Source organism: Eutrigla gurnardus, assembly GCF_963514095.1.
Source record: "Eutrigla gurnardus genome assembly, chromosome: 15".
NCBI lineage: Eukaryota > Metazoa > Chordata > Actinopteri > Perciformes > Triglidae > Eutrigla > Eutrigla gurnardus.
In genome coordinates this window covers 22,086,581-22,108,480 of record NC_139938.1, presented here as the reverse complement: position 1 = coordinate 22,108,480, position 21,900 = coordinate 22,086,581, and the positions used below count along the sequence as shown (strand labels likewise).

The 21,900-nt window shown below is 47.5% G+C and overlaps 3 protein-coding genes across 3 annotated transcripts in view; all 3 read right to left on the bottom strand.

The window, feature by feature from the left end:
* Nucleotides 1–252: 252 nt before the first annotated feature.
* Nucleotides 253–11,380, bottom strand: slc23a1 (solute carrier family 23 member 1). The gene is made up of 14 exons (XM_084029119.1): nt 11,276–11,380; nt 9,391–9,564; nt 8,751–8,908; nt 6,276–6,364; nt 6,062–6,129; nt 5,093–5,274; nt 4,113–4,233; nt 3,847–4,003; nt 3,530–3,677; nt 3,336–3,441; nt 1,881–2,010; nt 1,596–1,739; nt 714–809; nt 253–564 (listed from the first exon to the last, which is right to left on the bottom strand). Exons 1-14 carry the CDS (start codon nt 11,291–11,293, stop codon nt 314–316), a joined length of 1,842 nt encoding a protein of 613 aa, XP_083885245.1. The 5' UTR covers nt 11,294–11,380; the 3' UTR covers nt 253–313.
* ttc1 (tetratricopeptide repeat domain 1) overlaps nt 5,858–21,900 on the bottom strand; it is a 37,723-nt gene continuing 21,680 nt past the window's right edge. The window contains exon 9 of the mRNA XM_084029120.1: nt 5,858–5,871. The gene's annotated coding sequence lies outside the window, so the exon portion shown is untranslated. The remainder of the gene's footprint in view (nt 5,872–21,900) is intronic.
* pwwp2a (PWWP domain containing 2A) lies at nt 14,840–21,262 on the bottom strand (the record flags this gene model as incomplete). Its single annotated transcript, XM_084029742.1, has 2 exons — nt 14,840–18,475; nt 20,316–21,262. The coding sequence occupies 2 exons, from the start codon at nt 21,260–21,262 to the stop codon at nt 16,627–16,629; spliced, it is 2,796 nt and encodes a 931-aa protein (XP_083885868.1). The 3' UTR covers nt 14,840–16,626.

Sequence of the window (21,900 nt, the reverse complement as noted above, 5' to 3'; positions counted from 1 at the left end):
TTCACGTCTCCACCATCTTGACGCATTGACACACTAGAGTCCAAAGAGTGGCGAAAATCCCAATGTAGACCCCTTCATGGTTAAAAGGTGATTCCACTTGAACTCCAAGGCATTAAATGTTAGGAGTGTGAAAAGAGGGGAACATCAAAACACGCAAACAGTCAAACAAACAAACAAGTGCCGCTGCAAAGGTCGCACAGGTCTTTATATATTAATAATATCTGACTCTGAATTAATTTAATCCAATCAGAGTTCAGTTCAGTCACATCACAGGTTTGATACCCCCCCCCCTCAGAGTCGTCAGACATCAGAGTCACACCTGGGTACTGGGGAGGATGGCGTCATTAGACTGCTCCTCCTCTCCGCCTCTTTCTTGCACCTCCTCCACCTTGGGTGTTGGCGAGTCGTCAGATGCCACGAAACCTGTAAAAGACGGACTGATGGGAAGCCATCTGAGCCAGCGAGTCCGTCTGACCAAACCCATCCCCAGAGGAAGATCATAGGTGGAGGAGGAGGAGGAGGAGGAAGACCGCCACGCCACTAAACCCCGCTCCTGTCTGGAACCTGCAGAAACAAAGAAGAAAAAAAATCCTAAAAATACAAAAACACGACGACGACACGTTCACTGCCAACAAGTAAAGGCAGAGACACATTGTATTGGTGTATGTGTGTGTGTGTTGTTGTATTAGTGTGTGTGTGTGTGTGTGTGTTACCTGGTATCGTATTGTCGAGACAAAAAGCCAAAAAACCTCCAACAAACATCTCAGTGGACAGAAGAACCGTCAGGATCTGATCCAGTTCTTCAACACCTGAACACAGAGAACTGATCTGTAGGATCCTCATCTACACACCCAAACATTTTAAATACTTACATTCGCAATATCTAAAGGAATCTAATATGGACAGTCCTCTAGGTCCTTCAGATGACTTCCTGTTGAACCTGATGTGGTCCAGGCCTGTTGTAGTAGCCCTGAAAGATCCAAGTTACAGTCCATCCCTTGTATTGGGATCCAGTCCAAGGTTAGCGGAGTGAGCAACCGAATGCCACCGTAGTCCCGCTGTGGGTCCAGCCTGGATGGAGCTGACCCACAGGGGGACTACTGGGAACATGGGAGCACATAGCCTATATCAAGCAGCACTGACACCATTAAGAAAAAAAATGAAAAAAAATACTGATGCTATTATTACTTAGTCATAGGTTAATTATTTACTATTCTACTATTTCTGCTTTATTATTATTATTATTATTATTATTATTATTATTATTATTATTATTATTATTATTATTATTATTATTATAATCATTATATAATATACACTGCTGCTATTATCTTTAGTGGTAATAATTCCCTCATCTTTTTTGTCCATCATTACTGTTACTACTGCTGTCACTGCTCTTATTACATGTATTATTTCTGTCGGATTGACTATGTTGTAACTTTTGTTGTTTTTCTGTTCACATGGCATCTATGGTACTTCTCCCTGTCCCAAAGTGAACACCAGCCAAAATGTCCTCACATTCCTAAAACACCCTTATTCTGAAGGTATAATAGTAACAAAGATAGCAGTGATTGTACACAGACACATACACACACCTGTCTTAATGGATTTGGGGTGTGTGTCCAGGTAAGATGGAAGAGTCAGCCCGAAGAACATTGAAAATCCCAGAACAAAAAGATTTCTTGATGAGTTCAAATCCACCAGTTGAAGGTTAGAGAGTCCGACAGCTGTGATCATACCTGAGAAACACCTGGATTATTATTACATCACTAACACACGTTTTCCTACCTATAGAACACCAACACACCTGGATTATTTATTACATCTCTAACACAGATGTACATGCATATTTTAACTCATTATCTTTGAGTGTTACTCACCAAAAAGAGTGCAGAACATTCCTCCAAGGATTGGATCTGGCAGTGATGCGAATAGAGCTGTGAACTTCCCCACTGATCCCAATATTAACATGATTCCAGCTCCGTACTGCACCACCCGCCTGCTGCCCACCTGTACACAATGTCAATGATTAAAACATTCACCCAATGAACTGACTTCAGTGAGCACTTTATTTCTGCAAATATCAGGTATGAGTCCTGATTTAGTAGACATGACTCGTGAATCATATTTATTTTTATCTCAGTTACATCATTTGGCTGATGCAAAAACAGTATTCCTCACAGGTGAATAGCTGAAGGTGTGTCTTTCAGCGGGGAGTTGGGTTTGACTTGGAAGAAAGAAGGTGCCGTTCTCTCCGATGCCCTGCAGACCAGCACCAACAGGGAGCCAAGGTCTGAGTTGCAGACATCTGGAATTGGTGGCAGAAGTGTTATACCAGTAGCAGATATATGGGGACTAGCTTCAGAGGTCTGAGGACTCGTTGTACTGGTCTGAGGACTACCTGCAGAGATCTGTGGAGTACTTGCAGAGGCATGAGGACGAGTCACAGAGGTGTGGGGACTAGTTACACAGGGTGGGGACGAGTCACAGAGGTGTGGGGACTAGTTACAGGGGTGTGGGGACGAGTCACAGGGGCTTAGGGACTAGTTACAGAGGTGTGGGGACTAGTTACAGGGGTGTGGGGACTAGTTACACAGGGTGGGGACTAGTTACAGGGATGTGGGGACTAGTTACACAGGGTGGGGACAAGTTACAGAGGTGTGGGGACTAGTTACAGGGGTGTGGGGACTAGTTACACAGTGTGGGGACTAGTTACAGAGGTGTGGGGACTAGTTACACAGGGTGGGGACGAGTCACAGAGGTGTGGGGACTAGTTACAGGGGTGTGGGGACGAGTCACAGGGGCTTAGGGACTAGTTACAGAGGTGTGGGGACTAGTTACAGGGGTGTGGGGACTAGTTACACGGTGTGGGGACTAGTTACAGGGGTGTGGGGACTAGTTGAGGAGGTCTGGGGACTAGCTGAGGAGGTCTGGGGGCTAGTTTTACAGTTCTGGGGACTAGCTGCAGAGATGTGTGGAGTATCTTCTGAGTTCTGAGGATTATCTACAGAGGTGGCGGACTAGTTGCAGAAGTATGGAGACTTTTTTGAGGTCTGTATACCAGGTGTGGGGTCTAGATGCAGAGTTTGAGGGCCTCGCTTCAGAGGAAGGGGCCAAGTGGCAGAGGTGTAGGGACTAGCTGCAGAGGTTGGGAGCCTACTTGCAGAGGTGAATGACTAGTTGCAGAGGTGTTGGGACTTTGCTCAAGCCTAAGTACAAGGTACTTGGATTGGGGCCCAGCTTCAGAGATCTGAGGACCATTTGCAGGAGGACATGGAGTTCTGATTCTTCATGATTAAAGACATTAGAAATATTTCTACCAAACCAACACATACCTTGGTGATGCCCAGAACGCCTATATTTGGGCTGGAGGAGGTGGAGCCATTTCCTGTGCCTAAAAGACCGGCAATGATGCAGCAGATGCCTTCAGTGAAGATTCCCCTGAAACAGACAAAACCATGAAAAAATCCATGGGGCAGAGTCTGCCAGGTAAGACAACATATAGCTTCCTTTTTATTTCGTGTCTCACCTGTTGATGGCATGTATTGGAGGGGTTGGGGCTCCAGACAGACGAGCACAGGCATAATAATCACCTATTGATTCAACAATGCCTGCAGTGGTGGCACTCAGCATCCCCAACACACCTGCAACCGTCACCACCGGCAAACCCCACTGGCCTATCAGAGACCAGAGGACAGGAAGACGATTTTAAAGAAGAAAAATATTCTGATCTATGTTCATCCTCTGTATTTTAGGTTTAACTAGCTGTCTGACTGAAGACTGAAGAGCTCAAGTATATTAGTGACAGGTGTGAAGCCTGTGATTGGCTGATTTCAGGTGTCTTACAGGGGTAGGGTACTCTGAACCAGGGTGATGAAGCCATAATGTTACCACGGGCGTCAGTCCGGGCCTTATGTCCATAGTGATCGGGGTCCTTCGGTAACAGGTTGGTCAAAGTGAAAATGTAGCAAACGAGCCAGACCAACATGATGGCGAGGATGATCTGAGAGATGTGACAAGGTAAGAAACTGAAAATTAAAGAGAACTAACAGCATCTGACACCTTGCCTGATTATTTATTTTTGTGTGTGTATTTGATCATTTCTTATTTACAGGAAACATTTTGAAGATCTGGACTCTGGTGAAGCCCAGTCCGTTCTTTCTGCTGTAAACAGGAACAGGAAGAGAAGTCGCTCTCAGGTACTGAGCAAACAGCACGATGAGTAAAATAGACCTGCAGATAGCCAAAAAGAGACAGAGGCAGTTGGAGAGAGGCAGAGAGAGAGAGAGAGAGAGAGAGAGAGAGAGAGAGAGAGAGAGAGAGAGAGAGAGAGAGAGAGAGAGAGAGAGAGAGACAGTTAGAGAGACCAGCCAGTGGGTTCTAGGACCACAAGTAGAGCCCCCAGACAGAAACCCTATTAGACTCAAATTATAAGAAAACAAAAGGAAAACTACTTGATACATTGTAAACAGTGAACCAAACCAGTGCACACAGTAGCAGAATACTGTGGACACAATACAACAGCAGAATGAGCACTGGCCTGGTCTGGCCATAGAGAGGCTGGCACAGGCAGACCTGGCCTCACCATCAAGAGATTTAATCGCTATGTCTGTAATTTTCTCCTTTCCTGACCATATCTTTACTCATCTTTATATAACCTGCTATATATAACCCAATCAGCCATAAACTTATGACCACCTGCCTAATATTCTGCAGGTCCCCCTTTTGCCCGCAAAAAACAGCCCTGACCCATCGAGGCATTGACTCCAATAGATCTGCTGTGACCTGTGTGCTGTGGTATCTGGCACCAAGCCGTCAGTAGCAGATCCTTTTAGTCCTTGTTGTAAGGTGGGGGTCAGGAAATCAACACCATGATCTCTTTGTGTTCCTCAAACCATTCCTGAACCATTTCTGCTTTGTGGTGCGTTATCCTGCTGAAAGAGGCCTCCGCCATCAGGGAATACCATCTCCATGAAAGGGTCTACATCAGGGCTATTCAATTAGTGTTGAATTAGGCTGATGAAAAATACAGGTAGACAGACAGGTAAACAAACAGTTGACAGACAGACAGGTGAACAGAAAGGAGTCTCACAGTGCTGACAGGCCCCAATGAGACCCGGCTCTGTCTCCAGCTGTAGTGAAGACAGACAGGCCGATCAGTGAGACAGTTGGAGTGATGGTGAGGGGGCCGATGTACTCCAGCAGCAAACCTGGCAACCCACACAGACCAATGAGTACCTCTACAGCACTGGACACGATGATTGCCCCCTGGATCTGAAAAACAAACAAACAAATGAATAAAGACAAACAAAAAGAAAAACTAACACATTCATGAAATAAATAAACACACAAACACACCACAAATATAAGTCCTGAAATAATAAAAGTACAAATGCATCCGTCTGGTGACTGCAGGTCCTCCTGGAAGAACCCAAAGTGGTCTCCTCCCTGCTGCCAAGGAGGATCCTGATCAGATATTGAACTACTAACCCTCAAGTCTTACAGCATTGAACCATGCTCTGGACAGTACTGGTTCTCTTCCTGCTGCTTTACACTCAGCTGTAAATTGTCCCAGTGCTCACTGAGTTACTCCAGTCTGATAAAACCAACAGAACCAGTCCCGAGGTAACCTCTACTGCACCTGCACCAGATCATTTTCATTACACAACACCTCTTTAAAAAAGCGTACCACACCTGACTCCCACTGCCTGTCCACAACTGATTTGTCAAACCCCTAAATGTTGGAAAGCCCTGACATTCCCTCCTAAGTTGCCAGATGGTTTGTCCACCCTGAACTACAGTTTTCCATGTCCTCTCTGAACTACAGTCCTTCTCCTTGTTCCCCCTGAACTACAGTCTTTAGTTTCCCCCCTGAACTACAGTCCTTCTCCTTGTTCCCCCTGAACTACAGTCTTTAGTTGCCCCCCTGGACGACGGCCTTCTCCTTGTCCCCCCTGAACTACAGTCCTTCTCCATGTCCTCCCCGAACTTAAATCCTTGTCCGTGTCCTCCTGATACGTGTCTGCTGCTTCAGGTCTCCACTAGACCAACCAAACCGTACCTCTCTGATTCGGGGCTGCCAGATGTGCGACGTGTTGAGCGGAAGACTCCAGTTTCCATAAATCTCCTCTGCAGAGGAATAAACAACACAATAAATGTCTTTATTATAATCACGTTACTGATTGCAAACTTTAAAACATCTGATGGACAGTTGGAGAGACAGACAAACACAAAGAGAGAGAGAGACAGACAGACAGACAAACAGATTGTCTCACCCTCACTGGGACACTTCCAGCGGTCCAGACCAAGAATTGCTTGTGCAGGAATCAAAAAAGCAAAAGCACTGGCCTGAAAGAGAGGAAGTCTGCACACACACACACACACACACACACACACACACACACACACACACACACACACACACACACACACACACACACACACACACACACACACACCATCAGCCTCACCTGACTCCCAAAGACATACCTGACACCTTCAGCCTCACCTGACTCCCTCAGTAACACCTGACTCCCATAGACTCACCTGACTCCCTCAGACTCACCTGACTCCCTCAGTAACACCTGACTCCCTCAGCCTCACATGACTCCCACAGACTCACCTGACTCCCTCAGTAACACCTGACTCCCTCAGCCTCACCTGACTCCCACAGACTCACCTGACTCCCTCAGTAACACCTGACTCCCACAGACTCACCTGACTCCCTCAGACTCACCTGACTCCCTCAGTAACACCTGACTCCCTCAGCCTCACATGACTCCCACAGACTCACCTGACTCCCTCAGTAACACCTGACTCCCTCAGCCTCACCTGACTCCCACAGACTCACCTGACTCCCTCAGTAACACCTGACTCCCATAGACTCACCTGACTACCAAAGACTCACCTGACTCCCACAGTCCCACCTGACTCCCTCAGCCTCACCTGACTCCCTTAGTAACACCTGACTCCCATAGACTCACCTGACTCCCTCAGTAACACCTGACTCCCTCAGCCTCACCTGACTCCCAAAGACTCACCTGACTCCCACAGACTCACCTGACTCCCTCAGTAACACCTGACTCCCACAGTCACAACTGACTCCCTCAGTAACACCTGACTCCCATAGACTCACCTGACTCCCACAGTCACACCTGACACCCTCAGCCTCACCTGACTCCCTCGGTAACACCTGACTCCCAAAGACTCACCTGACTCCCACAGACTCACCTGACTCCCTCAGTAACACCTGACTCCCACAGTCACACCTGACTCCCTCAGTAACACCTGACTCCCATAGACTCACCTGACTCCCACAGACTCACCTGACTCCCTCAGTAACACCTGACTCCCATAGACTCACCTGACTCCCACAGACTCACCTGACTCCCTCAGTAACACCTGACTCCCTCAGCCTCACCTGACTACCTCAGTAACACCTGACTCCCTCAGCCTCACCTGACTCCCACAGACTCACCTGAATTCCAAAGACTCACCTGACTCCCTCAGACTCACCTGACTCCCTCAGCCTCACCTGACTCCCAAAGACTCACCTGACTCCCACAGTCACACCTGACACCCTCAGCCTCACCTGACTCCCTCAGTAACACCTGACTCCCAAAGACTCACCTGACTCCCACAGACTCACCTGACTCCCTCAGTAACACCTGACTCCCACAGTCACACCTGACTCCCTCAGTAACACCTGACTCCCATAGACTCACCTGACTCCCACAGACTCACCTGACTCCCTCAGTAACACCTGACTCCCATAGACTCACCTGACTCCCACAGACTCACCTGACTCCCTCAGACTCACCTGACTCCCTCAGTAACACCTGACTCCCTCAGCCTCACCTGACTCCCACAGACTCACCTGACTCCCTCAGTAACACCTGACTCCCTCAGCCTCACCTGACTCCCAAAGACTCACCTGACTCCCACAGACTCACCTGACTCCCTCAGTAACACCTGACTCCCACAGTCACAACTGACTCCCTCAGTAACACCTGACTCCCATAGACTCACCTGACTCCCACAGTCACACCTGACACCCTAAGCCTCACCTGACTCCCTCAGTAACACCTGACTCCCAAAGACTCACCTGACTCCCACAGACTCACCTGACTCCCTCAGTAACACCTGACTCCCACAGTCACACCTGACTCCCTCAGTAACACCTGACTCCCATAGACTCACCTGACTCCCACAGACTCACCTGACTCCCTCAGTAACACCTGACTCCCATAGACTCACCTGACTCCCACAGACTCACCTGACTCCCACAGACTCACCTGACTCCCTCAGTAACACCTGACTCCCTCAGCCTCACCTGACTACCTCAGTAACACCTGACTCCCTCAGCCTCACCTGACTCCCACAGACTCACCTGAATTCCAAAGACTCACCTGACTCCCTCAGACTCACCTGACTCCCTCAGCCTCACCTGACTCCCAAAGACTCACCTGACTCCCACAGTCACACCTGACACCCTCAGCCTCACCTGACTCCCTCAGTAACACCTGACTCCCACAGTCACACCTGACTCCCTCAGTAACACCTGACTCCCATAGACTCACCTGACTCCCACAGACTCACCTGACTCCCTCAGTAACACCTGACTCCCATAGACTCACCTGACTCCCACAGACTCACCTGACTCCCTCAGTAACACCTGACTCCCTCAGCCTCACCTGACTACCTCAGTAACACCTGACTCCCTCAGCCTCACCTGACTCGCACAGACTCACCTGACTCCTATACTGGTCTGGATCAGAGTTGTGATTCCGACGGTAGTGAAAATGGTTCCGACCAGCTGACTGATGGTGTTCTGGTCTCGACCGACGCACATTGCCTCCGCCAGAAGAAACGGCACCGCCACTGTGCCGCTGAAACATGTCAGATAATGCTGAAGAAAGATAAGATCAGGTGACAGATGACATCAGCATCAGATATTTCCTTGGACAAGGCTTACTGGCCATTCATTGGTCTCTGAAGGTCAAACTTCTTAAAACATCTGCACCAAACCTCCAGCTGCTGATTCATGCTGAGTCACATCTGAACCATGAAACCCTGAAACTGTTTGAATGGTCTCATCATAGCCCCTGTCCAGTGTCCAGTATTCTGGAAATCAAAGTTAATGGACTACTAACACAAAAGACTGCTGGGTTTGTTCAATCTGATGATTGATGAAGACAACCTGAAAGTAAAACAACTGTTGTTTCTCCTTATAGTGTGAAACATAGTTCAGTTGAACCCGTCTAAACCCAGCCCAACCTGAATCAGACCAGTCTGAACCCAGTCTAAACGAATCAACCCAGTCTTTAACCCAGTTTAATCCCAGTTTGAACCCAGTAAAACCCTCTACTCCCAGTATTGTCCCAGTGTTACCTGTAGTCCCAGTAGAATACACAGGTACCAGGGTGGGACATCTTCAATGGTGTAAATCATGTCTGACCCCGCCCCCTCTACTCCTATTGGCCGTTCCTTATTTTGATCATCTTCCATTGGCAGATTAACCCGGTCCGCCTTCTGGCTCCGCCCCTCTGCCGGGCAATTGTCACTCTGATTGGACAAAAAGAAAGAGCTGTTAATGAGGAAATAATATATTTCTACAACACAAACACAGAATGGATGTGTAACGCTTCAGCAGGGTCATGAATCAGTGAGACTTGAGGACAGAGCACAGTTCTTCATATATATATATATATATATATACACTCACCGGCCACTTTATTAGGTACATCTTGCTAGTACCTGGTTGGACCCCCTTTTGCCTTCAGAACTGCCTTAATCCTTCGTGGCATAGATTCAACAAGGTACTGGAAACATTCCTCAGAGAGTTTGGTCCATAGCATCACGCAGTTGCTGCAGATTTGTCGGCTGCACATCCATGATGCGAATCTCCCGTTCCACCACATCCCAAAGGTGCTCTATTGGATTGAGATCTGGTGACTGTGGAGGCCATTTGAGTACAGTGAACTCATTGTCATGTTCTAGAAACCAGTCCGAGATGATTCGCGCTTTATGACATGGCTTGTTATCCTGCTGGAAGTAGCCATCAGAAGATGGGTATACTGTGGTCATAAAGGGATGGACATGGTCAGCAACAATACTCAGGTAGGCTGTGGCGTTGACACGATGCTCAATTGGTACTAATGGGCCCAAAGTGTGCCAAGAAAATATCCCCCACACCATTACACCACCACCACCAGCCTGAACCGTTGATACAAGGCAGGATGGATCCATACTTTCATGTTGTTGACTCCAAATTCTGACCCTACCAACCGAATGTTGCAGCAGAAATCCAGACTCATCAGACCAGGCAACGTTTTTCCAATCTCCTATTGTCCAATTTTGGTGAGCCTGTGCGAATTGTAGCCTCAGTTTTCTGTTCTTAGCTGACAGGAGTGGCACCCGGTGTGGTCTTCTGCTGCTGTAGCCCATCCGCCTCAAGGTTCGACGTGTTGTGCGTTCAGAGTTGTAACGAGTGGTTATTTGAGTTACTGTTGCCTTACTATCAGCTCAAACCAGTCTGGCCGTTCTCCTCTGACCTCTGGCATCAACAAGGCATTTGCCCACAGAACTGCCGCTCACTGGATATTTTCTCTTTTTCGGACCATTCTCTGTAAACCCTAGAGATCGTTGTGCGTGAAAATCCCAGTAGATCAGCAGTTTCTGAAATACTCAGACCAGCCCGTCTGGCACCAACAATTCTGATGCTCGGTTTGAACTGCAGCAGATCGTCTTGACCATGTCTACATGCCTCAATGCATTGAGTTGCTGCCATGTGATTGGCTGATTAGAAATTTGCGTTAACGAGCAGTTGGACAAGTGTACCTAATAAAGTGGCCGGTGAGTGTATATATATATATATATATACATACATATACACATACACACATATGTGTATATATACATATACCGACATATATAAATATGTGTTTATATATCGTTTTATATATATACATATATAGTTGATTTGATAGATATGAACAGTGAAACATGAACCACGTGTTGATCACCTGTCTACCGGTTTACTTGCTGTCTACCTGTGTAGTAGCTGTCTACCTGTCTACCTGTTTTCTAGCTGTCTACCAGTTAACTAGCCGTCTACCTGTCTACCAGTTAACTAGCCGTCTACCTGTGTACTAGCTGTCTACCTGTCTACATGTTTACTAGCTGTCTACCTGTTTACTAGCTGTCTACATGTCAAACAGTTCATCTGTCCTATGATTATTCACAGTAGATTCTTAACAGACTATTATCACTTTACCTTACAGATATTTTCCATTCCACCTGCAGCTGTTTCCCGTCCTGGATTTTCGAACACTAAGACAGATACAGGTAGACACAGACAGGTAGAGACAGACAGGTAGAGACAGACTCCAGAAGAAACTGTGTTTCAGGTGAAAGTCCGCAGAGATTATTAACCATCAACCACATGGAAACTCTGTCTCCATGTGACGGAAACTCCTCACCTGTTCAGGTAAGTCACTGTGACCGAGGCAGCAGTTAATGATCAGTCACCAGTGCTTATTGATTATCACCGAGGTTCAAAGTATAACTTCTCTCACAGTCAGCTCTCTGTTTCCACCTCTGACCCACCACCTATCCACCGCCTCATCCCTTCCTGTCCACCGCCTCATCACTTCCTGTTTACAAATGACATTTACCAGCTGGTTTATAGAAACACTGGAGGAACGTACCAATCTCACTGGTTTCACTGGAGGAACGCTCAGATGGTGGTTACATGTAGTGGTCCAGATTCTGATTCTGATTGTGGTCCAGGTGTTGGATTCTGGGAGTGGTCCAGGGGATGGATTCTGGTAGTGGTCCAGGTGATGGATTCTGATTGTGGTCCTGGTGATGGATTCTGATTGTGGTCAAGGTGGATTCTGGTAGTGGTCCAAGTGAAGGATCATGGTTGTGGTCCAGGTGCTGGATTCTGGTTGTGGTCCAGGTGATGGGTTCTGGTTGTGGTCCAGGTGATGGGTTCTGGTTGTGGTCCAGGTGATGGGTTCTGGTTGTGGTCCAAGTGATGGGTTCTGGTTGTGGTTACACAGAAATATTTTGTCTCTGTAAATAAATAAAATCTGAACTTTTTTTATTCTGAAATTCATTTTGATCACTGATCAATAAAACAATCAAATTGGTTTCACACATGCAGCCATTTTATTGCATTAATCATCAGTACTTTATATACATTACAATAACAATAATTATATATTTGTCGTTTGTCTTCACATAGTTGCATAATTTTAATATTAAAAAATGTTTTGTGGACGGATGATTTAAATCTTAAAATAACCTTCAGATGACCAGTTTAAACCGACGGTGTGAGACCTGGACTCTGCCAGACCTGGACTGTGTAGGACGTGAAATCTGCTGGTCCTGGACTGGGTGAGGCCTGCACTACATGGGACCTGGACAGTGTGGGAACTGAACTCTGCAGGACATGGTCTCTGTGAGAGCTGGACTGAGCAGGACCTACACTGCATGCATGGACTATGTGGGACCTGGAATGCGTGGGACCTGGTTCTAGTGTTTTGTTAACCATCACGTTATTTATCATTAAAATGTTTCGTTCATCTGTTCAAATTGCTGAATGTTGATCACCGATACGGTCTAACCTGAATCCTGGTCTCTGTTGGACCTGCTGATGTTGATTGTTTGATTCTGAACCTGGGTTTATGTGTCTGAATCAAATTCTTTAAGAAATATTTTCATTCTTTATTTACTGTGTGTGATGATAAGTTACGGTTTTATTTAATTCAAGTTTTTTAACCTCTGCTGCTAGGCTAACAGTTTCCCTCTGCTGCCTGTCATTGTGCTAAGGTAGGCTAACAGTTTCTCTCTGCTGCCAGTCTTTGTGCTAAGCTAAGCTAACAGTTTCCCTCTGCTGCCGGTCTTTGTGCTAAGATAGGCTAACAGTTTCCCCTTTCTGCCAGTCTTTGTGCTAAGCTAAGCTAAAAGTTTACCTCTGCTGCCAGTCTTTGTGCTAAGCTAACAGTTTACCTCTGCTGTCAGTCTTTATGCTAAGCTCGGCTAACAGTTTACCTCTGCTGCCGGTCTTTGTGCTAAGCTATGCAAACAGTTTCCCACTGCTTCCAGTCTCTGTCCTAAGCTAGGCTAACATTTTCCCTCTGCTACCAGTCTTTATGCTAAGCTAGCCTGTTCTGATGTCTTGGAACTTTATTATTCCAAGTGCAGCAGTAATGTTTGTAAATTTAAGCTGCGACTCTGCTGCCTCCTGCAGATCAACACATGTGACATCACACCACCCACATTTCCAAGGAAATCAAGGATCACATGTAGGTCTCTGTCTGTTGGCTAAAAAAAAACTTTCATCTCGGAGCTGATTGATCAGTGACTTTGATTGATTAATAGTCTGACTGATGATTGGACGACACAAATTAAAAGGCAATGTCATGGATCCAAACCATCCATGGAAAGACTCAGCAACTCTTTATAAATATAAACTCTTCACTTATATTATTATTGATGACTGACTATTTAAGTCCATGTGATTAATCATCAGTTGCTCGGACTCTGTAGCGTCTCAGCCAATCATGGCGCAGGATTCTCAACGTCAGCAGCTCTTCAGAGTCGTGCTGCAGAGAGAGAGAGAGAGAGAGAGAGACAGGTGTCACTGATGAGTTCACCAGAGAGAGAAAGAGAGAGAGAGAGAGGTGCCTCTGATAATGTCACTGAGAGATGTGTCACTGATGATGTCACTAGAGAGATGTGTCACTGTTGGTTTAGTTTCTTAATGGTTATTAAATATGTTCATGTAAAAAAGTTTACAGGGTTAAATATGTAAATATGTTCATACATATTCAGCTAAGAATCTTCATATATATAATAATAATAATAATCTATAAAAGAATGTATGTATAATGCAGTAAACAAAGATGATGGACGTGGTGTTTAACAGCTTGATGTTCTTTGATGGTGAATGAACCGAAACAGATGGATTTGTATCAGTGACGGGGACAATACGTTCATATTAACATCCGCATATTAACTTTTGTTTTGCAACATTTGTTGTGTAAAGTTACACAGCGAGACGTTACATCTTCTGGGTTTATGTGGACTAGTCAAGCACCAGGACGTGGACTCGGAGCACCGCCGGCATTCGGGCTGAACCATGGTAACCAGTGACCGTGGTAACTGGTGAATCAGCCGTCAACGGAACATGTAGGTGTGTTTTCTCTACGCCAACCATTACTACGAGCTCAAAGTCACCATCTAACACGGTCCCCGGTCAAAGTGAAACACCAGTCCGAGTTCTGGAGAACTTGAGATTCTGACATAGGAACATGTTTAAGGGTTCTACTGGTCTGGAGGTCTGAGACGAAACCACAATGAAGATGACGCGAGGTCAAAGATTCATGACATCACTGTAAAAGGGTCTACAGCAGGATCACAGAGAGCCTGAGATGTCAAAGGTCATCCTCCAGTTTATGACATCAACACCCTATCAGGATTAAGCTCATACAGGTTTGCATACACATCATGTACATTCCAGTATTTAACCAGTACCTGACTTCATCCTCCAGTATGACTTACTGGGATTTACCTACTCTGGTTATCAAACATTTTATTCTCATTAAATCAACCGATTAATCTTTTTCATTATTAAAGTGGACTTGTGAACCGGTCTACAGACTGAAGACATGCATGAGGTTTTTGTAGAATCAGCTCTGGAGACCCGTTGACCAAACATCTGTTTGCAGGTGAGATACGCTGACTGATGTCTGCCGAGCAAGGCACCACTATGACTCCTACAGTAAAACACCACAGAAGAAGGACAGTTCAAATGACGACGATTCAAAGAGAAGTTTGACAGTTTTTTTAATAGATTTAAAACATGAGAAAAGAAACATACACAGAATGTTTTTTTTTTATTTTCAGTTCAGGATCTCTGACCTGCAGACAGACGGGAAACAGAGTCACAGCTGAGACTACAAAAACTCTTCTTCATCTTCATCACCAGAGAGAATAGCCTCCTGTCCTCCCTGTCAGTCTAACGTGGATCACCGGAGGGTCTCAAACCCAGAACAAGTGAGACATCTGTCTGCAGAAAACATCTCTGAGCTTCAAAGTATCACGGATCAGATCCCACACAGGGCTACAGGTAACTGATTCCAGACTCAATCCCATCCTGGACTACGGGACCTTATCTGATACAGAACTACAGGGACCCGATCTGATACAGGATTACCGAGACCCGATCTCATCCTGGACTACGGGGCCCTGATCTCATCCTGGACTACGGTCACCACTCAGAGAAAGTGAACATATGAGCTTCTCCCTCAGACATGACCTTGATCTGGACCCTGTTTGCGCTCCTTAATGTTTCACAGATTTAATTTTAGTGGACTGAAGACCTGTTTCAGGGTCCTCATCAGAACCTGGAGAACCCTTGAGAACCAGCACACCAAGAAATGACTCGTCACAGCGGGGTTTTTTTTTTTACCACTGCCGGACCACCAAGGATATGACGTTACGGATTTATCAATTAATATTTATGTTGACGTGTGACATAATTGTGAGCCAATCAACAGGCTGCAGTGTTTCCCCCAGAATGGTTTCAGGTCTGGTCAGACCGGCTCACGATGGTCAGAGGCAAACGTGGAGTCACAGGGCGATCGGGAGCCCGGCAGACGGACTGAGCAGACCGGAGGCTCCTGCTGATGATTCATGATTTGTTAATAGATAATTGTTGGTTCTGGTCTTGCTAGTACTGATGGGAGTCCCACTGGACTGGACCACCACGCAGAGAACACTGTCGGGGAAACACCGACTGAAGCTTCAGGATTTTGTTTTCTTGTGAAAGAAAACCAACAACACAAAAGTCCTAAATGTACCACAATGCACCAGGAGAGAGAGCCTCCCTGCCTGGATCACATGATCCGATCCATTGGACTCAGGTTCCAAGATACTGGACTCACAATCTCCAACATAAACCAGCATGAACACAGCTGACGTCACAGCAGCACGCCGGCATGCAGCGTTGCCATAGCAACATCAGTGTTTTCCCGAGAAGATGTACTGGGTCATGCTTAGACCAGTAGTCGGGAACATGGATTCAGAATAATCCACTTCCAATTTAAGTGGATTACAGCAGCTGTAGTTTGATGACAACACTATGACATCACCGGGTTGGACGTGGCGGTGCGACTGACTGATGTTCACACTACAAGTGACAAATAAAGTTGCAACATGATGTAATGAACTGTGAGCGGAATGTGGCAGCAAATCAGAAGCGCCAACCAATCAGAGGTCTTGGTTTCACCATCACTGCTCCGCTGTCTCCTCCCACTTCCTGTTCTCTCTAAAGTGACAGACTCTCTTCCTGTCCTCACTGCTACTCAATGACATCACTTCAACACTTCTATGTAGCCGCTTGTTGCTCGTAGTGTGAACACCTGAACGCTGAAGAAGCCCCGCCCCTCTCAGAACAGGAAGAACAGAACAGGACACAGAAACGTGAACATTGTCCATCTGTTTGCATCAGTCTCAGTCTGAGGAGGGGGGTAACAAGCTCCTCCCGTTTCTTTTTAAGGGGCGGGGCATTTGTTCAGAGGGTGGGGCCGGAGGGGAGGTTAGCAGCAGCTGATGCTACGTCTCGAACTGTGTGAGCAGCGCCCGGACTTCAGGCGTCAGCTGTTTGGCGGCGCTGGCAGCCTCGGCAATGGCGCGGCGGTACGGCCCCTTCCTCTTCCTGTCGAAGCGGGACTGGAAGCTCTCCAGGAAGGGAGACAGCTGGGTGAGAGGCAGGAAGGAGGTGGTGGGGGAGCCGAACCAGGAGACCCTCGCCTCCTGCCGCACCTGCAGCCCCGTGTCGCCACGCCGTGACACCGTGATGCAGAGCACCCGAGCCGGCCACCAGGGGAAGCCGTAGATCTTCGCCCAGACAATGTCGCCGACGCACACTGTCCGACCGTCGGGGAGCGCAACCTTGGAAACCAGCTTAGAGAAGACGGACGACGAGGAAGACGAGGAGGAGGAGGAGGAAGTGGAAGACTTACGACGCCTCTTTAATTCACCTCCCTCTTCCTCCTCCTCCTCCGCGCCACCGGCCGGCATCTCCTCGCCATCTGCTCTGGGGGGAGGGGGGGGAGAGGAAGTGGAGGGACACCGATGCTCTGACAAGGAGGAGGGAAGGGGGGCGGAGTCAGAGGAGGAGGGAGAGGAAGAGGGCGGGTCTCCAGGAGGAGGGGGGTCAAAGGTCTCTGTGGAGCTGCTTTCTGAGTGGGAGGAGTCCAAAGAGGAGGAGGTGGAGGAGCAGGGGGGAGGAGGCTCCACTTCCTGCCCATCCTCTCCTCCCTCCACCTGCCCCTCCCGCTCCTCCTCCCCAGGGGAACAGACCTCCTGCGTCTCCACAGCAACAAAAGAGGGAGGCGTTGGGGGAGCTGTGGCTGAGGGAGGGGGAGGTTCTGCATTCGACATGGGGGTGGGGCTTAAAGCAGGTTTAGGAGGAGATGCGCGAGCATTGTGTTTGGGTGGGGGTGGGGAGGAGGGGGCCTGGCTATCGTCTGTACGATACCTTTGGGGTTTGAGGCGCATTCTGGGAGGAAGCGCCGCATGGGCGCTCAAGCCAACGGTGGTGCCGCTGAGGTGCTGCAGGCGGCGAGTGAAGTGCACCTTCTGGTTGTGGTTCTGGAGGGTGGCTGCTCGGGTCACAGCCTTGGTGTGGTCCTGGTTCTGGGTCTGATCCTGGTTCCGATTCTGGTCTTTGGGTCGGCGATGTGGTGGTGGCGGTGAACTCCCCGCTAGCTTCTTGAGAACCTGACGGGCTTTGGAGCAGTCGACCGCCGGAGCTTTGACCAGAACCTTCTTAGAGTTCAGACACATGCGGCTAGAGGCAGATGATGGTGAGGATGAAGCCACGCCCCTCAGGACACGGCGAGATGATGTCGAGGATGAGGATGATGAGCGTCTGTCTGTGGCAGGACGTCCTCCCTTGTCGTCACTTCTCAGCCGTTTGACCTCCGAGGAGATCGGTCCCTCAGCTGGTCGCCGCCGCCGTGACACCTCCTCACTCCTCAGATCTCCAGGGCCCCGCCGGGACTCCCGATGCCCGCCTGATGCCACCACACCTTTGCACTTATCGCAGAGCACCTGGCGGGGGCGGAGCTTGATGGCGTTCATGATGGAGGTTGGCTCCTCGCATCGGTAGCGGCGCTTCGGCCGCTTGATCTTGCGCGGCAGTGGCTGAGGTAAGGCCTGGTTGTAGGTGTCTCTAATAAACAGAGGAGGGGGGTATGGCGCCCCCTCCTGGAACAGTGGCGGCGGTTTGGAGGTCCAAGAGTGAGGATGGGGAGGGGGGACGGGGCTCAAAGTGACATCGCCCTGATTGGTGGACGGGTTGACGGCATCAGCGAGCGGCGACAACGAAGACATCGGAGGTCGACTCTGGTGGTCCCGTCGGGGAAATACTGTGGTGGGGATCCCGTAAGGTCCGAACCTGAACACACATACACACACACAGGATGAGAACCTTAGAGACTCAACACTGAGAACCTGATCTCTGACCTTCAAACTAATAATCTGTTCTGCTTCACCAGCAGAATTATCATCATTATTAATTTGTGAACATCGCCAACAGACAGGTGGTTCGTGGTCGCCAAGCTAACGTGGGTCCAAACGCCACGCTAAGGTGGTTCCAAACGCCACACTAACGTGGTTCCAAACGCCACACTAACGTGGTTCCAAACGCCACACTGACGTGGTTCCAAACGCCACGCAAACGTGGTTCCAAACGCCACGCTAACGTGGTTCTGTCTGAGCTACGAGACAACATTCATTTAAACATATTCTCATTGTTCTCTCACGTCGGCAGGAAGTGAGGTCACGTCGTGGTGGGAGACAAATAGCCTTTTAAATGCTACATTGTTGTTGGCAATCAGTCAAACAGTAACGCATTAATCCAACATCCAGTTAAATGAGTTGTTGATGGAAACATCTGCTGCTGGTTCCACTGGTTCTGAAGAATTAAGAATTAATTCATAACACTCATATTCATACTCATGTTTAAGGTTGCTTTTGTGTGTCAGATATGAGTATTATTCTGTTGGTAGATTATATATTATATGTTAGATTATATGAGAATTATATGTTGATAGAATATATTCGGTGGCTGTTTGATGTGTCTCCAAACATTTCACAGAACTCCATTCGGTAACACTTTAGATTAGGCAACACATATTAACCATGAACTAGTGTCTTAGCTAGTAGTATAGTATTATAGTGGTAGTATAGTATTAGCTTATTCTTATTAAGTGGTTTACAACAACTCCCTAACTCACCATCAATAAGCAGTGATTAGGAAATGATTGATGGAAAACTCTCACAGAGGTTTATGGCCGAGTAGTTGCAGAATATGATCATGCAGAATAAGGCACTAGTAAGTGATTTATAATGGCTTAAAAACAGCCAATATGCTACTAATATGCATGCTAACTAGTTCATGGCTAATATGTCAGAATCAGAATCAGGTTTATTGCCAAAGTAAGTTTTCACTTGCAAGGAATTTGTCTTGGTTGTGTATGCTGCATACAATAAACATGTAATAAAAAAGAGAAAAAGTACTGGAATAGAAATTTACACTAAAAAATATATAAGAGACACTATAAAATATAACATAATCTAAAGTGTTACGCTCCATTCATATAAAAATATCGATGAAACCATTTCCAAGATGGATTCCAACATGATTTGATCAAAGGAAGATATTCTGCTTCTATTATATTTAAATCATTTCCCAGTTTGGGTTAAATAAAGTACATCTATGTATATTTGTTTAGACTTTCAAAACTATATTTTCACTTAATAAAGAGATGTATTAATAAAGAAAGACTATAATAAAGAATGACTAAAAAACATGTGTCATATTATGATGGACATTCAAAGCTTCATTGGAAAAACTGACATTTGGTTGAGAGGTGGATCTAATCAAGAGGTGGATCTAATCAAGAGGTGGATCTAATCAACAAAAAAAAGGTTTGATGGATTGATCGAGGGATATAAAACAGAACATTCATCACTTAAACAGTTAATGGTTATCAGATTTCATTTAAATATTCATTATTTTACTGGTCTGGTGTAAAATACTGCATAAAACTCATTTTAATGCCGTTTTAATTGATTGATATAAAACTAATCAATACATTCGATTAAAAGTATCCGGTCTGGTCTAGAGGATCATGGTCTCCTGCTTTTTTAATTGATTGATATAAAACTAATCAATACATCAGATTAAAAGTATCCGGTCTGGTCTAGAGGATCATGGTCTCCTGGAGTTTTACCTTTTTGAAACGTCCATCAGGACCCCTGAGAAAACCTTCTCGCCCAGCCGGAAGGACACCACCAGCGCGTCATCAATGACGTGGTCCAGGGAGACCCGTACTTCGGACCCGGGACTCAGATCCTGCGCAGAGGCGAGCGGCAGAGGACCGAGACCGGGCTCAGGTCTGGGCTCCGACCGGGGGACGTCATCCCCGGGGGGATTTTCCTGCTTCATAGGGTCCGTCAGCAGAGGTCTCTTCGGGGACCGGCAGGGCGGAGAGGAGTCCTGCAGGCCGCTGCCCAACTCATCGGGCCCCGCTAAGGTTGGACCGTACCCCGACTCCGGGTCCAGGCGGTCCAAGACCGACAACCGGTCAGCGGTACCGTCCAACATGGCGTCCTCCGCGGGGCCGGGCCGCAACTCCGGCTGGACCGGGGCTCGGTAGCCTCGGTCCCGACTCGCCGTCTCGGCCCGGTCCGTCGTCTCGTTGGTGGTCGGTTCCGCCGGCTCTGCCAGGGACAGTCCGGCCTCGGTGACGGGCGGCGGATCCGGGAAGGAGTGCAGGAAGACGGCGGAGGGCTGCGGGTCCGCCAGGATGCTGGGGTACACCGCCTGCACCGACACGTTCCCGCCGCCCTCCGGATCCGCCGGTAGTCCGAGAGAGAACCGGTCCACGCCGACCAGGTCCACTGGGAAGTTGTTGATCAGTTCATCATTAACGGTGTTATCAGAAAACGCTTTTCCCGCCGCGGACTCCGGCCTGACATGGCGGCGCTCCTCCGCGTCTCCACGGTCCTCCAGGTCTACAGACGGACCGCATTCCCGCGGTCCGTCTGTCTCCAGCGAGGCTCCGGGGGGTCCCGGGCCTACCGGGCCCGGTTCTGCGAAGCGCTTGTCGTCCGTCGCCGCGGTTATTGTTGTTGTCGGACCCGCCGCAGCTCCTGGCTCTGCAGCCACGGCCGCCATTTTCTTCCGCTGTGCTGCAGAGCTGGGCCTGGCCCCGCCCCCATAACGCTGCCAGCTGCGCAGGCGCAACGCCGTTGGCTGAATGTTGTGTCACTCATATGAAACGAGGCAGAGCGCCGTCTCTGATTGGGTGATCGTGTCAGAGCGTCAGGAGGTGTTCCTCTTCACAAGAAACAAAAAACATCGGGAGCGAAAGATCAATGTTTCATCAATCATCAGCTGCTGATCAATGAAACGGTCTGATCCGGGACACAGCGGATTAATTTAAAATAAATAGTAAAATAACCTTCTTCTGATAAATTAGGTCATATATAAGCGAGACAAACGTATTACTAGCCCTAAATGTAATTATATCCAATCAACAATAATGACGTACCTTCCCAACAAAGCACCAGTTATTAATAATCACTAAATTATGTGTATATATATATATATATATATATATATATATATATATATATATATATTTGATAGATATTAATTAACCTTGAATCTTCTGATGTTTCCAAAAGATAAGAGTCATGTGACTGCAGACTAAGGATCAAAGAATCAAAAGCTTCTCGTATTACTACATTATAATAATAATAATAATAATAATAATAATAATAATAATAATAACAACAATAATGATAATAATA

What these genes read in the sequence shown, in the direction of transcription:
- slc23a1 (XM_084029119.1), bottom strand. An exon ending in GGCAGCCCCGAATCAGAGAG is followed by an intron (nt 5,275 to 6,061) that starts GTACGGTTTGGT and finishes TTTGTTTTTCAG; the next exon opens with ATCCAGGGGGCAATCATCGT. An exon ending in TCTCGACAATACGATACCAG is followed by an intron (nt 565 to 713) that starts GTAACACACACA and finishes TTGTTTCTGCAG; the next exon opens with GTTCCAGACAGGAGCGGGGT.